Raw genomic sequence first — 16,114 nt, 5'->3', positions numbered from 1 at the left:
AGTGTCAATACTGTACCTTGGTGCTGTAGTTTAACTGACAGAAAGGCAATGAGACTTGGGTAACACTGAAGACTCATCTTTATTGAAAAAAGAAAGGATAAAAAAATAAAATGAACAGAAAAAATCCACTATATCATTTTGAAGGGGTATCACTGAAATAAGGTTCTTCACTGCCATGAATAGAAATGAGTCATTTTCATTTTTCATATCACAACTGGAATATTTTTTAGATTACCCAGGGCCTATACTGTGAAACTGTAAAGGCCAACACACTCACACACACAAAACCGTTTCTATATTATTCGGATATCAAGAATCATTTTTGCAAACCCATTCCCATCTCAGATCAACATTTGCAGTGACACGACACAAAGCCGATGTGAGAAGGTGACGTCTAAACCAACCAACTGTTATGAAAAACACATTCAACAGATAGAATAATCTCTGTCCACAGCCTCCATCCAGAGAGAAAATACAGTTCTGAAACCTTCATGTCCACACTCTGTTAGCATGGCATACAATGCCAAGCATCGCAAAACATCTAGATAACAAAACCATGCTACTCAACCCCTTTTCTTGATTGCGTACTGCAACACGTTTATCTTCACAGCTCCTTCAAACCATCGTGTTTGTGTGGAATACGCCATTCGACAGAGTGTGACAGGGCTGGATGGATGCTTGAGTGATTAGAAAACATTTAACTGATGATGGATTCCAGTGGTGGTAACACTGTGCTAGTGAAAACATTGCTTTTTGAAATTCATACACACGCATACGCACAGACACACAAAAGGGTGTGTCTACAGGAGTAAACAAACATGCGTGGATTTACACACACACATACACACACACACAATGGACTATGAAAGCACAGGAGCAATAGTTGTGTCAGAACTCTGGTGAGCTTTCCAATGAGTTTAGCTCAATCCACGGCACCACTCAATCTCCACCACCGATGAACTCATCTCTCCACCTCTGTGCGCTCTGTCAAACCGGCTCTGGGGAGGGCGGCTCCAGGCCCTGTCTGGGAATCTGAATTCCGCTGCGTTACCCTCCCCTGCTGTGCGGCTCACACCTTTCCTGCCAACCTCCCTCATCAAAGTGTCTCAAACTACAAACCCTGAAAAACAACCAGTTCCCAGCTCTAAAAAACATTCCTCCGCCTGCTTTCTGGGATGATCAGGGCTGTAAAAGCTACCCCGCGCACCACATCACTGCCTCGGTCAAGACTCTGTGCCACTGTGCTGGACGGAGGAGGGGCCGTGGCTTCGGTACGGTGGTTGGAAGGTCCTGCTAGGCCTGGCCTGGGTGGTGGCTGAGGGTCCATAAGGATTAAGCTGTGTTCTTATCTGTATGGACCCAATGGCCCAGAACCGCTCCATCCTTTCAGCCGGCCCGAAGCCCTCTAGCTGGCCCGGTGCTGCTGGGGAAGGAGCTCCTTCAGTCGCCCTGTAATGGGCTCACTCACGGCTGGTGCTCCAGAACACATCCATGCATGTAATCGTTGGCAGGCGGCCAAGACAATCACAACACTTGTGGTTGTTCAGACAAGTATGTGGCAAGCGTCCTCACACACACACACCACCATTCATCCCATGTATACATCCACATACAAATGAATAGACACCAGTGGGGAAAAAAGTGTCAGGTTCCCATAAAATAAGCTTGATGTGGACACGGTAATCTCTGACTCATTTTACAGCAAAGGCAATGACTTCTTCGATTCAGACAGAAGAAGTTCAGACTCCAAGCCTTTTTCCTCAACTTCCTCTTCCCTGATAAGGTTTAAGCGAGTGGTTATGAAGAGTAGCAGACAACATTCGATTACTGGAACGCGTAATGTCATTTTAAGAAAACGAGAGATGCCCTGCTATTTAAATGTGCTTTTGTGATTGCTAAAAACCAATTGGCAGCACAGATGTGTATAAAGCCGAGCGACCAGTCAAAACGGATTAGTGAAAGTGGTTGCAGGTGGAAAAAAACCCAACCTCAAGAGGTTTACAGATAAAGAGGAATCTGCTTAGTGAGAAGCTAAGTGCCAAATGTACTGGTCGCATACCATTGGCTCGTGAGACATCAAAGGATAATTTACCGGAGCAATTTATTTAAGCCTTAAAAAACATCGTAATTTGAGGTGGACCGATGTGCTTTCATTCACATCTCATCCCTTAGATTGGTAAGGGTGACAAGAAATGTAATGTGCAGAAAAGGGCAGTTGGAGAAGCAGGCTGGCACCATTGTGTCATCCAATCCTTGGCCACAGAGGATGTACTCTGCTATAGAGAAACAGAGCTCCTCTAGATTGGATGACTTTTCCAGGTATTGTGGGCGAACTCATCCACTCACTACAGAGTACCAGGTGTTCATTTCAACACAAACATCATCTGCATGCACAATCGGATAGGCCGTGATCTGGCAGGGGGCTGAACCTTTATAAAATAAAAATGTAAAAAAAAAAATACAACCGAACAGAAATAGCTTCACCACAGTCTCCACCATCATTGTTAGTATTTTTTTTTTCTTAAACATTTGGTTGTAAATTCAAACAGAAATAAGTCAATGTCAAAAGTCCCAATAGAATACCACATACAGTAGACGCTTATTCCAATCCAATATCCAATGTCCGCCTTCCCTCCCAAAAGCAGATGATTGTTCATCACGAACGCAAAAAAGAAAATACACACAAAGTCCTCCACGTGCTTAAGACCCGTCCTGGTGCCCCCTCCACCCATCTCCGTGCCCCTGGTTCTGGCCCAGGACACCTGTACACCTCCAGCCCACCAGGGAATGTGTGTGTGTGGCATGTGTACATGTAGGAACGGGGTCGGGGGTTAGGGGAGGGTCACACCCATGCTAAATACAGCTCGATCAACAGAAGAGGAATCTCACTTGCTCATGTACAAAAGAACAGGAATAAGACACCGAGCTAGCCGACTGTGTTCGCTTAGCATCAGGGCTGCCTGCTCAGCCTGCAAGACCATCACGTCCACCACTGGTCTCTCTCTGGTCTCTCTCCGAGAGTCTCACCTCGCTGTACATCCCTCTGTAATTGTTCGAGCGTCACACTCGCTGCAGAGTTAAACTGTATATCCCAGGTGAACGGACGCGGGTGGTTGTGATCGCTGGCACTCACGACGGATTCTGTTGAGGTGGCAGCCGATGACAGGTGAGACCAGGTGGCGAATGTGACAGCGTGACAGGGACGATGAGGATCACATGTGCTCGAAGCCAGGGAATATGTGGAGGAGGAGGAGTCGTGACCAAAAAAAAAAATGAAAAAACGAAAAGTTACATCATTCCTGTGTTCTTCCACTGTAATTGGTCACTGTTTGAATTCCATATATTTATATCCATATATATTTATATATATTCTTTTTACAATTAAAAACACCATGAAGATGACAGACTATTTGGTTTCTTTTGTCTAAGTAGAAGCTTTTTTTTTTTCCATTTAAATAAATGCATATAAATATGTTTCTCTTCTCATTTTCAGTTTACAGTAGACTGTCCCTCTGTTTCCTCATCCATATGAATATGCACATATTTTAGTTTTTCAGATGTTTTACGTTTACTTCCTCATTGTCTACTCATCCCTTGTACACAAGAACTCTCCGCAGTCTTGACCTCAAGACACCAGGGTCGGTTCACTGTAAAACCAAAACAGGAAGTGAGAAGGGTCACGCTGTCCTCTCACTGGCCACGCTGGGCCGAGTCTCTGTGGGGTTCTCTGGAGCTCACTAACTGGGTCTCTGTAGGTCCGTTAGGGCTCCGCCCCCCTGCTTCTCCGCTGCCATTGGCTGTCAGGAAGCACACAGTCTCTCTGGCTTCGGGAGGGGCGGAACCACAGAGGTTCTTCCTGCCTTCCTGCTTCCTGTGCACGTGAGCCAATGCCCTGAGCTGCTCCTGGGCCTCCTCCAATAGCAGCGCCACCTCGTCCTGCCGCCCAATCGCAGACGAACAGGAAGTGGAGGAGGCCTTGCGTGCGACCAGGCCGGCCCTTCCTCCTGCTTCCTTCCCGGGCGTGGCGGCGGCGGTGGAGGCGGAGCTGCTGGTTTGCATACAGGAGACCTCGTCCTGCAGGGCCTGGACCGAGGGGATGATGGGGATGGAGCAGGTGCGGAGCGGAGGGGAGCGTCCGGGGCACCGTGACTGTCTCAGGCTCCTGGTGAAGGTGGAGGTCACCTCCTGGACCTCGAGGCGCACCTCCACTCTGCTTCCCCACCCCGCCGAGCGCTGCGCCAAGCCAGGGGGCCGCATGTGTAGAAACGCATCCTGTCTGGGGTCAGAGTTCACCCTCACCACCTGGCACCTGCCGGGACGGAGAGAGGGGAGGGGGGAGAGGCGGAGGGGAGAGGGGGGGAGAGAGGGGAGAAGGGGGGGGGGGGAGAGGCGGGGGGGAGAGGGGAGAGGCGGGGAGGGGGGGGGGGAGAGGGGAGAGGGGGGGAGAGAGAGGGGAGAAGGGGGGGAGAGAGCGTAGGAGATGGAGAGAGTGGGAGGGGAGGAACATAAGGGAAGGTGAGGAGGCGAGAGAAACATGTGGAGAAAATAAATAAATTGAGCGTCATTTCCTCCTGAGCACCTTCCCCACTTTAAAAAATAAAAATAATAATTGTATTTATTATGCAAGAACAAACAAACAGACATACATAGACAAGAACAAGTATACATAAACACAATGTATACAAAGCAAATACCAGGGGGTAGGGGTTATAAAGGCAGTAAATATGAAACAATCAATCTACAAATAAACCAAAGTGGGCCTTCCTCACTTTGAGTGCGAGCTTTGATTTGGGATTCGGACTCTCAAGTACCCAGGGGAACAGAATGGGGGGCGTCAGGGGGGTCAGATCCAAACCGCTGTCTCAGAAATGAGCCTGACATGTCTTTCCTATTCTCATCTAGCCAAGCACATGTAAAAAACAAATCCTGTCAAGGGATATGAGCTGGGAGAGAGGTTAGAGGGAGTTTACCTGATACATTATTGATCTGCTGTCTCACAATGGGGATATGGTGATGATTCTGTTAGCGACGTAGCGATGTAAATGCTCACTAGTGTTCCCAGACACGTTTGAGATCTGCGTTTCTCTTCTGTTTAGGGCTGGGTATCGAGTCGAATTTCAAGAATCGATTCCGATTCACAAGGTTCAGAATCGATTATCACAATTCGATTCGATTCAATATTGATTCGGTTAGTGTTACTAAAACCTGTTTTTCTTAGCTGTAACCTTAATTACATGACTGCCAAGTTATTCAACACATCAATACTAGGGCTGGGTATCGATACTGATTTCCAAAAATGAATGAATGGATGAATCATTGAATGAATCAATGAACTATTAATTTATTCATTCATTAAATAAAAGATCGATTTTGGGATTCATGAATCGATCTGAATCATTTGATTCAGAATCGATTCAGAATCAATGAATCAATTTTTTAAACAGCCCTACTTCTGTTGTCTGTGTTCAACGCAGGGTCTGATTGGGGGGAGTGTTTCTGATCCGAAACCCCAAAACTTAATGAGACAGAGAGAGTCATAGTCAAATTTGCGCCCCCCCCCCCCCCCCCCCCCCCTCCCTCAGGTCCTTCAACACAGCGTCTGATTGGGGGGGGATGTGTCACGTTGATTTCTCTCAAGTGGAGTCAAATGTATTTACAAAGCACATTTAAAAACAATGCTATTCCAAAGTCATGGGGCTGCAATAGCAAAGCGCTAATCTCAAAGCTCTCTCTCCCGCCCCTCTCTCCTTTTTTCTCAAAGTTAAGCGGCGCATAAACCACCTCACCTTAGAACAACACCCACCCTCTTCCATCACCGTCTTGATTGAGCAATCCAAAGCTCATTACGTTTGTGTAATAATTCATAATCCTCAATACAGGCTAGCTGCTCTTGCCGCATAAATATTTAACTTCCAATCACTTTTAGTTATACAGTAGTAGCCTAATCAGACAGTTAAGAGGGGGGGGGCAAATTCGACTATGACTCTCTCTGTCTCATTAAGTTTTGGGTTTTGGATCAGAAACACATAACGACGATGGTCAGGGTTGATTTAATCAATCAATCTATCAAAGCTTTATTTGTATGGCGCATTTCATACCCAGAGGCAACACAATGCGCTTTACAGAGAACAAGGGAGGTGGGCATACGACCCACTCTCTACATATTCCAGAGGGAAGCAAAAAAACAGTTTCACCCGGGGGCCAGATAAGTGAGCTGTAAAAATTCTTCCCTGACCCCTCTCAACAAGGCGATCGAGCAAGCTCCTGGAGTATGTTTGTCTACCGGCTAAGAACATTTATAAAGCAATAAATTACATTTTCAGAGTAAGAGAAGCTAAAAACATCACAGGAGAGACATGGCAAACACTGCTGTGTGTTTGCTATGGCCCAGGCCTAAAGCCGGAAGTGGGCTGGTGTATGTCTGTGTGTACGTGTCTGTGTGTGTGTGTGTGGAAGTGGGCTGGTGTATGTCTGTGTGTGTGTTTGTGTGTGTGTGTGGAAGTGGGCTGGTGTATGTCTGTGTGTACATGTGTGTGTGTGTGTGTGTGTGTGTGTGTGTGTGTGTGTGTGTGTGTGTGTGGAAGTGGGCTGGTGTATGTCTGTGTGTACGTGTGTGTGTGTGTTAACTAAATGCTATGACATCCACAGCAGACACAGGGGTATCTATCGGACTGTGTGTGTGTGTGTATGCGTGTGTGTGTGTGTGTGTGTGTACGTGTGTGTGTGGAAGTGGGCTGGTATATGTCTGTGTGTGTGTGTGTGTGTGTTAACTAAATGCTACGACATCCACAGCAGACACATTTAAATCACCATGTCAGAGCATCCTCTGAGATAGTGTAAAAGTGAGGTCAGGGTGCTAAAACTCAATCACATTACAACATTCAGAGAGTTAAATCTGCTTTGACAGAGGAAGTACCGCACAATCCAGACAATGTCCAGCCAGCAGATCAAATATGTGAGAGGTACAGTATATCATCACTGAGCTGTGGGTCAGCGGAAAATAATAACATGGAGGTGTAAAGCGGTCTCAGGTGGACTTGGGACTTGATTATCCTGCGCTAGTGGATCGCTAGCCTCTCTGTGATGTAACTGGCTGAAACTGGTATTGATATGCGTTGATAAGTCAGAGGAGCATGGACCTGAGATCATAGGCAGTGTGGGGAAGATGAGGGTCGAAGCTCCTGACACCTGTTATGCTGTGTTCACACCGGGCGCGGCAAGAAAATTAGCGCCGCCCAGTTTGCCCAATCTCGCCGTGGGATCAAAGGGTCGCCGCGCGAATCTGCCGCAGAAAGTTCAAGAAATAAAATAACTTTTGCGAATGTCGCCATGCGGCGAATCCTGGCCACCGCGCCGCCGAGTTCGGCGATTCGCCCCGCCCGTGCCGCCCGCCGCCCAGTTCGCGCGAATTGTATTGACTTTCTATGTAAACTCGCCGTGCCGCAGGAAAAATTCACGCCCGGTGTGAACACAGCATTACACATGGGGCAGATGAGGGTAGAAGCTTCTGACTAGCGATGCACTGACACCTGTTACACCTCATCTCTTCAAGAAGTACTACAACAATCCTCCCTCCTAAGCACTTATTGTATTGTATTGTATTGCACTGTACTTTAGATTGCTATTCTTGCACTTTGCCTTCAGCACTAGATTATGCTCTAAGTCACTTGTTTTAGTTAGAAGATGCACTTGTGAGTTCTGGCAAGTAGTAGTACATTGGCTTTTCCTACGTTAAATGCAATTATTGTGAGTCGCTTTGGATAAAAGCGTCTGCTTAATGACTGTAATGTAATGTAATGTACACCTGCGCATGTAGTTACAACATTGTAGTTACTATGTAGTATGTTGTAGGTGGATGGTTGGGGGAAATTGATTGATTGATTGGTTGATTGATTGATTGGAGGTTAGTATGAGAATCTAGGAAAATAACTCTTACTCTAAGAGTTACTTAAAATACTCTTATACAGTACACTGATATTGTCTAAAATGTCAGGTTGTGGGGTTGACGGCAGTCGGGAGAGTGAGATGTGAGACATCAGTGTTTTGTTTGTTGTGTTACTGGATGTTTGCAAGTCGACCGATATGCTGCCACAACAAATGTCTGTCAACTCGCTGCTTCCTGATTGGTTGTCTCTGACTGTGACGGCGTGCCGTGTTCTGTGGCGTGCCAAGACTGATTGGCTGCGGGGGTAGCAGTCATCATGCTCCTAATTGAACTGATGAATGGACTCAGACAGGGAATGCTGCCACAGCAGTAATCAAGGGCTGCGATTTGACATACCTGCCAGTTGGGGGCAATCCAACAGATAGTTTGGGAAAGAGAAGACGTTTGGTTGGTTAAGTACCCCAACAACATCAATGAGTAATTGGAATCATTAAGACACAATTCGTAACCTCCTGCTGTTAGCGATAGGGATATCCTGAGGTAGAAAGACAGTCTACATAATGTAGTTATAATAACATTATGTTCTAACGCCATAATTCCTTACTGGACTGACCTTGACGCCAAAAACAACAAAAAACAACTATTACCGACTAGAGTTAGTGACCTTGGAGAACAGTTAGGTCACAGAGGAAACAGACTCTCTCCCTCATGTGAAAATCCTTCAGCGCTGGTATCCTGAGAGTTGGTCTGCGGTATTTCCATATTTCAATTATGACTGTGTTCCTTTCACACGGGGGGGGGTTGGGGAGAAAGACCGCTGGGATCCGACAGGTTTATCTAAAAATACTGGGGAGCAAAACGGCAGACAGCACAACAGTCTGTCTGGATGCCATGCAGCCCTTTCCTGGAGATAGCGCAGCTCGTCCTGACAAGCATGACATGAAAGAAATAGGCTTTTCTGCCAGCCTCGTTGTGACTGTCAAACGCAAGTCAGGTGGCCATCTCGCTCTCTCTCGCTCTCTCCCCTCTCCACCTCTTCCTCCACTTGCCGACTTCCATCTTCCTCCCTGTCCCTGTCTCTCTTTCTCTCCCCCCCCCACCCTCCCTCCCTCCTCCCTCTCTCATTGTGCAACGTCTGCCTTTGATATTGAGTGTTGCCATGGCAACTCCGGCTGGTGGCGCAAGGAGGGGTGCGTCGTGAGTGTGTGTGTGTGTGTGTGTGTGGGGTTCTTTCTTTCTGTTGATGTGAATGTGGGTCAGCACCTAGCAATCGCCTATGGGACCATCAGCATACACTCCTTGTAAAAGTACTCTTTAGTCAGTACCGTAGCGATTCCGCTCGCAAGATCCAATCCACTGGTTCCCCACGTTCCCATCGACCCCCTTCTGCTGTTGTTTCTCTCTGTGAAAGACTCCTTCCGCTGAAACTACTCATCGGTTAATGTTTCTCCTCATTAGTCCCCTCAAACCTCGGAGCTTTTAAGTGAGCGATGCTTCCTTTCATTCTGACCATTGTATTCAGGCAGTGGAGAGAGAGAGAGAGGTAGGGGGAGAGAGAGAGAGGGAGAGAGAGAGAGACAGGGAGAGAGAGATGGAGAGAGAGTGGGAGGGGGAGAGAGATAGAGAGAGAGGGAGAGAGAGAGAGGGAGGGGGAGAGAGAGATAGAGAGAGGGTGATAGAGGGAGAGAGAGATAGAGAGAGAGAGAGAGACAGAGGGAGAGAGAGATGGAAAGGGAGAGATAGAGAGGGTGATAGAAAGAGGGCGATAGAGAGGGAGAGAGAGATAGAGGGAGAGAGAGATGGAGAGAGAGGGAGAGAGAGATGGAGAGAGAGAGATAGAGAGAGATGGAGAGAGAGAGAGAGGGAGAGAGAGAGAGGGAGAGATAGAGAGAGGGAGAGAGAGAGAGAGGGAGAGAGAGAGAGGGCGATAGAGAGAGAGAGAGATAGAGAGAGATGGAGAGAGAGAGAGAGAGAGAGGGAGAGAGAGATAGAGAGAGGGCGATAGAGAGAGAGGGAGAGAGAGATGGAGAGAGAGATAGAGAGAGGGCGATAGAGAGAGAGGGAGAGAGAGAGTAGTATGGTCCTATTCTGTGGCCATTAGCAGACGATTCACAGTGCAGCCAGAAGGTGAGACTCCCCCTTTGAAATGACACCTCGTCTGAAGATCACAACGGAGAATTAACTTACTTTCATCTCTCACGCATTGAGAAGCAGAGAGAGAGAGATAGAGAGAGAGATAGATAGAGAGAGAGAGAGAGAGAGATGGAGAGAGAGAGAGAGAAATAAAAAAAGATGACAGAGCAGTGAAAAACTTTCGACGAAATTTGCACTCATGAAATGAAACCTAGGGCTTTGTCAGCAAAGATGCTGTGTTCATTTCTAGTGCTTTATTTGCAATGACTCAACAGTAAGGGAGGTAGAGAGAGAGAGAGAGAGATGGAGAGAGAGAGAGAGAGAGAGAGAGAGGGAGGGAGAGAGAGGGGGGGAGAGAGAGAGAGACAGGGAGAGAGTGACAGGGAGAGAGAGAGAGAGGGAGGTAGAGAGAGGGAGAGAGAGAGAGAGGGAGAGAGAGAGAGGGAGAGAGACAGAGGGAGAGACAGAGAGAGAGAGAGGTAGAGAGAGAGAGAGAGACAGAGAGAGAGAGATGGAGAGAGAGAGAGAGATGGAAGGATAGCGGAGGGGAAAGGAAGTTGCGATGGCCCAGGAGATGGGGAGACAGGGATTCTTATTTAAAGATGACAGATGGATCTGTGAGCCAGATGTGAGAGGTGTTGGAGGTGATTCCAGAGGGACAAACCGAGCTCCGGAATAATGGCTCCATCTCCTACACCTTCGTTCCTGCATTATTTCTTTTAAACAAAAGTCGGACCACCATGCTGCCAGTTGGAATATTATTACTCAGACACTAAGGAGGCAGACATAGAGAAGATTGAATAAGTAAAAAGTCTAGGGCCTTGCGTCTCCTTGACACAGAGACAGAATTGCTTTGACTGGCAATTCAGCGCCGTGTCTGGGCCGCACAGAACCGACCCAAATCAATTGTTCAGGAGCGTCTAGCTTACCCCCTCTGAGACACCACCTCCCTCTCGGTAGATTCCATTTCCTGCAGGTGTTGGTAGGCGGGGCCTGAATACTTGGATCCTCCAATAGGATTGAGCCTCCCCCTGGGTATGGGCGGAGTCCTGCGAGGCGCTGTCCAATGGGTGGCGCGACATCTCTGGTCTGGACTGTGGGACAGGGACCCACTTCTGGAAAACAACCAAAGGAATTAAGTAGATTGTTGAGTCTTTTGGTATTCTAATACTTTTAACTGTATGCTTCATTTCTGCAACGGTTAGCGTATAGGGTGCTTTTAACGCCCAAACGCAGTGACAAGACTGATTTCTGGGCTTGTGTTGCGACATTTTAAACTGCAACGGAAAAGTAACTGACTCTCCTACAGTTACACATCATAGAGAGTCTACCTTCATATTTTCACCTTGTTATGTGCAGATTTAGTTATATAAAAATGACCACAAATCATCACTATGAATTATGTGAAGTGTCGCCCTGAAAATATTGCTTGGTGATGCGTTGTCATTGTATGATAATTCCATATTACTGAACCAACGTTACTGTACATAGGAGTTGATTGAATGGGAGTTAACGCAGCCCCCCTCCACGATTCCAAATTGCAGCACTATCGTCAAAATTAGCAACCCAGTTTAAAACCGACATAACGCCGCTAGATTTAAAACAAAAACAGAATTGTTTAGAGGACACTGAGCTACAAAGTCAGCTAAATTATTATCACCAAACGTTGTCTGGTTTTATACATTTACAGTTTTTGTGACGTTGTCGCCACAGAGTGGGTGTTAACGTAGCCCCTTCCACTAAGTACATGTCAGCTCCTCATGTCACCGAGTCTTTGGTGTCCCTGCGCTGTCCCTCTCGTACGGGAGGGTGTGGTCTGTGGTTTCACACAAGCTTTTCCAAAGAGCTGTTAGCACGCGAGCTGGGACGTGATTGACTGATCACAGCCGCGGGGGACTCTCTCCACTGCCAGATCACTTCTTATTGATATTTCAATACACAATAAGAAGCTGAGAGAAGACATGAATGGTTATTAATGATCCACCCTTGTGTACAAGCCTTGTGAAACAGCTGTTTCTGCTGTCAACGCCAGCATTGAATAAAGAGATGAACAAGTAGTTCCTCAACACGGTGTTCAGTACAGTAGCAGAGAGAACCAGAGGGTTTTTCTATTTTGGAATCCTATAGAATAGTGTTCAAATTTCTAAGCTGAGTGCAATCGAACCAACTATGATGTTGATTTGAAGACATAATTAATAGCAAGGCAACGCAAAATACTTTTACAATCCAGCTGGCGACTAAAACAGAGTTGAGCATCCAAATGTTTTGGATCTTCTTAATATTTAACAGCATGGGCATGGATTACTTTTAAGCAGAGGGATTGGTTCATCATGGAATCTAAACAGACAAAAATAGACACACTGTGAATGAAATTCAAGTCTCACCAAAGTGTTCTGTTTTCTTACTTGACTGTTGTTCTAACTTTGTAGTTCGTTCTCATAGATCAGTCTGTTAAAACTACAAATTCTTCCTGTGTGACATCACTTCCCTGTCCTCTTCATCCTGAAACTATGTCACTTCCTTTTTCACTGTATAACCTATCGACCTCGTCCACATCTGACTCACTCAGCCCGGATTCACTTCCTGTGCTAGAGTCCGACTCTGCAGAATCGTAACAGAATAAAACTATTGTCTTTGTTTAAAACCAGCATGACCGACCACTCAGCGTGTTCTTTGAAATCTAAACTAAACCAAGTAAGATTTTTCCTTTAAAACACACAAACAATGGTCTCTGTAGTGCACTTGTTATTATGCAGAGAAAGTTTGCAATACAATATCCATGAGATCTGTAAAGTATGTGGGATTCCTTGCTGTTGCCTCTCAATACTCAATGAAAACCAGCAGTATACTGTAGAAACACAGCAGTCTCAGGAATAGCCTGCAACTCAGCTTGACTATTATGGGATATTATGACATGAAAGTAGTCAGCTGTTGCAGCAGCTGAGATGAGAGAACAAGGCAGTTGCCATGGAGAGGAATCAATGGAAAAACACTGACAACTAGGATGATATTCAACAAGCTGTTTTGAATCATCAGCTTTCATTCGATTCAATTATTTGCCAGGTTGCCCTGAATATAAATAGCATAATAGCAAAACACAGGATCACATTTGGTGGCATCAATGGAAAAAAAGCATGATTCATAAACATCATCGCTGTATCACGCCCGAGCATTAGAAAGGCGATAGAAAGTGTTCGAAATGTGCTTCATGTGTTTAAGCATTAGTCAGTTAACTAATACGGTACATGCTTAAATGCATCACCAAGCGTGTGCGATTCACAATGTGCACATTTCAGCGCCAGTTATGCTTCAGTTATCAGCTCCAACACACACACACACACACACACACACACACACTGCGTCTCCTAACCAAAAGCCTAGCAAAGCATTACATTGAGCAATGACTACAGTTGTGTTTGTTCAGTTAAAGCCTCACTACATTGCACAGTAGTGTTTCCTACGCATGAATAGAAATGTTGGTCTGTGTTGTAGACACAGCCCTGACTCCCCTCTGCCAAGTTAAGGCCCTGCGCATAGATATTTATCACCAATTACAATTACTATCATTCTTTAGAGTGTTCAATAAATCTACCATTATCTCTGACTGAGCTGTAATGTGGCTAATTCAGTTACTCCCCCCCACTGCCCCTCACTGACTTATTCTAAGAGACATTGAACTTTGCTTTATTGCACATCATTATAATTATACACAATTACAATCATCATCCTCCTTCTTATTCTTCTTCTTATTATTATTATTATTATACTTATTATTATTATTATCATCATCATAGTTTCTCTGCTTACATGTTGTACCAAAATGAACAACTCATCCCTGTTCTGACTCAACAATAATGGCAGACTGCCAGACATATTAAGCCTCTCGTCACAGTGAGACATGTCTACTGAGGAAGCCATTTAGTTTAGGATTAGGCTATCTTAGGAAAGAAATGGATGAGGTGAGGGGGGTGGGGCTATTCAATCTAACCACTGAATGCCATTAAATTTTACAGCGTGCTTTTTTTTACCAACAAACTTCTGCCATAACCACGCCCCCGCGAGTTTTCATTGGACACCCTAACCCTAAGCCTAACCCTATGAAAACTTGCGGGGGCGTGGTTATGGCAGAAGTTGGTTGGTAAAAAAAATCACGCCATTTTACACAGTGCACCTTTAATCTGCGTTTGGGTCTGTGCCCGTGTGGACCTTGAGCATCATACCTGTGGTGTTTCCTGGCGCTGGGACCTCTGGAGCTCTTGGAAGGAGCTGTGGGGCTGCACTGGGCAAAGCTGGACTCGCAAACAGCGCCCCCTTGTGGCTGGGGGGACCTCTTGCAGTACTGCAAAATAAAACACGAGCATGGTTTAGCATTCTGGACAGTTGACTGCAGATCATGCAGTTCATTCTGGCCAACTTAGCATAACTTGACACAACAGGTGGTTTGCTTCGCATCACCATCTGGGAACTCTTCATTGGAAACTGTTTGGGCAGGTGATTAGATTAACCATCACCTATCTATTATTTTCGTTTCATTTCAAACCATTATTTATACTCATAAAGCACTGAGGTTTCCCTCATTTACAGTGTTGACGAGTTCACACAGAGACACAAATATCAACAGAACAAATACAATACACAATAATAATAATAATAATAATAATAATAAACAGTTACAGGTCAGTTATGAGCCAAGGCGCAGGCTCCATGATGGAAGCCGCAGTGTTCATGTCCGCGGTTTTGTGTTGTTTTTTCGTCTAATTTTGTCATTGTCAATTCCGCCTTCGCCAATGTGGAACTCGCACATCACTACCAGGTACCTTTATATCTAATGACCGTTCCCTCCACAATAGAATGGATGAACTCCAGCTGCTAGTAGAGAATTACAAAGACTTTTCCCCATCTGCTCTCATGACCTTCACGGTCTCATCTCTCGAGTCCACCTACAGGTTCGAGATCAACCAGCTGCTGTCCTGGTGCGGCCTAAACAACCTGGAGCTCCACGCTCTCAGGCCAGTGGAGATGATTGTAGACTTCAGGAAGAAGCCAGCCCCTCTCCCCACCATCACACTGAGTGACACCCCGGTGACCACTGTCGACTCCCGAGAAGAGTACCATTGTTGACTTTGACATTTTGAATTTATTCAGCTGCCTCAGGAAGTGCATCATCTGCTGTGCTTTTTTTCACCAAAAAAGCACAAGATGTTCAGCTCCCTCACCAAAAAAGCACAGATGTTCAGTTCCCTCACCAAAAAAGCACAAGATGTTCAGTTCCCTCACCAAAAAAGCACAAGATGTTCAGTTCCCTCACCAAAAAAGCACAAGATGTTCAGTTCCCTCACCAAAAAAGCACAGATGTTCAGTTCCCTCACCAAAAAAGCACAAGATGTTCAGTTCCCTCACCAAAAAAGCACAAGATGTTCAGTTCCCTCACCAAAAAAGCACAAGATGTTCAGTTCCCTCACCAAAAAAGCACAAGATGTTCAGTTCCCTCACCAAAAAAGCACAGATGTTCAGTTCCCTCACCAAAAAAGCACAAGATGTTCAGTTCCCTCACCAAAAAAGCACAAGATGTTCAGTTCCCTCACCAAAAAAGCACAGATGTTCAGTTCCCTCACCAAAAAAGCACAAATGTTCAGTTCCCTCACCAAAAAAGCACAGATGTTCAGTTCCCTCACCAAAAAAGCACAAATGTTCAGTTCCCTCACCAAAAAAGCACAGATGTTCAGTTCCCTCACCAAAAAAGCACAAAATGTTCAGCTCCCTCACCAAAAAAGCACAGATGTTCAGTTCCCTCACCAAAAAAAGCACAGATGTTCAGCTCCCTCACCAAAAAAGCACAAGATGTTCAGCTCCCTCACCAAAAAAGCACAAGATGTTCAGTTCCCTCACCAAAAAAGCACAGATGTTCAGTTCCCTCACCAAAAAAGCACAAATGTTCCGTTCCCTCACCAAAAAAGCACAGATGTTCAGTTCCCTCACCAAAAAAGCACAAAATGTTCAGCTCCCTCACCAAAAAAGCACAGCGGAGGATGAACTTCCTGAGGCAGCTGAAGATATTCAACATGCCAAAGGCAACGATGGTTCTCTTCTACACCT

General features: G+C 45.8%; 1 protein-coding gene across 1 annotated transcript in view; it reads right to left on the bottom strand.

Moving 5' to 3' along the window:
* Nucleotides 1-3,690: 3,690 nt before the first annotated feature.
* nrg3a (neuregulin 3a) overlaps nucleotides 3,691-16,114 on the bottom strand; it is a gene marked incomplete at both ends in the record, with an annotated part of 292,168 nt that continues 279,744 nt past the window's right edge. Inside the window, 3 exons of the mRNA XM_084461369.1 lie at nucleotides 3,691-4,309; nucleotides 10,948-11,133; nucleotides 14,239-14,357. Coding sequence (XP_084317495.1) covers nucleotides 3,691-4,309; nucleotides 10,948-11,133; nucleotides 14,239-14,357 — 924 coding nt within the window. The remainder of the gene's footprint in view (nucleotides 4,310-10,947; nucleotides 11,134-14,238; nucleotides 14,358-16,114) is intronic.

The sequence above is a fragment of the Borostomias antarcticus genome (genome assembly GCF_949987555.1).
Source record: "Borostomias antarcticus genome assembly, chromosome: 2".
NCBI lineage: Eukaryota > Metazoa > Chordata > Actinopteri > Stomiiformes > Stomiidae > Borostomias > Borostomias antarcticus.
Note: the sequence above shows the minus strand (reverse complement) of the source record. Positions and strands in the feature narration are given on the sequence as shown.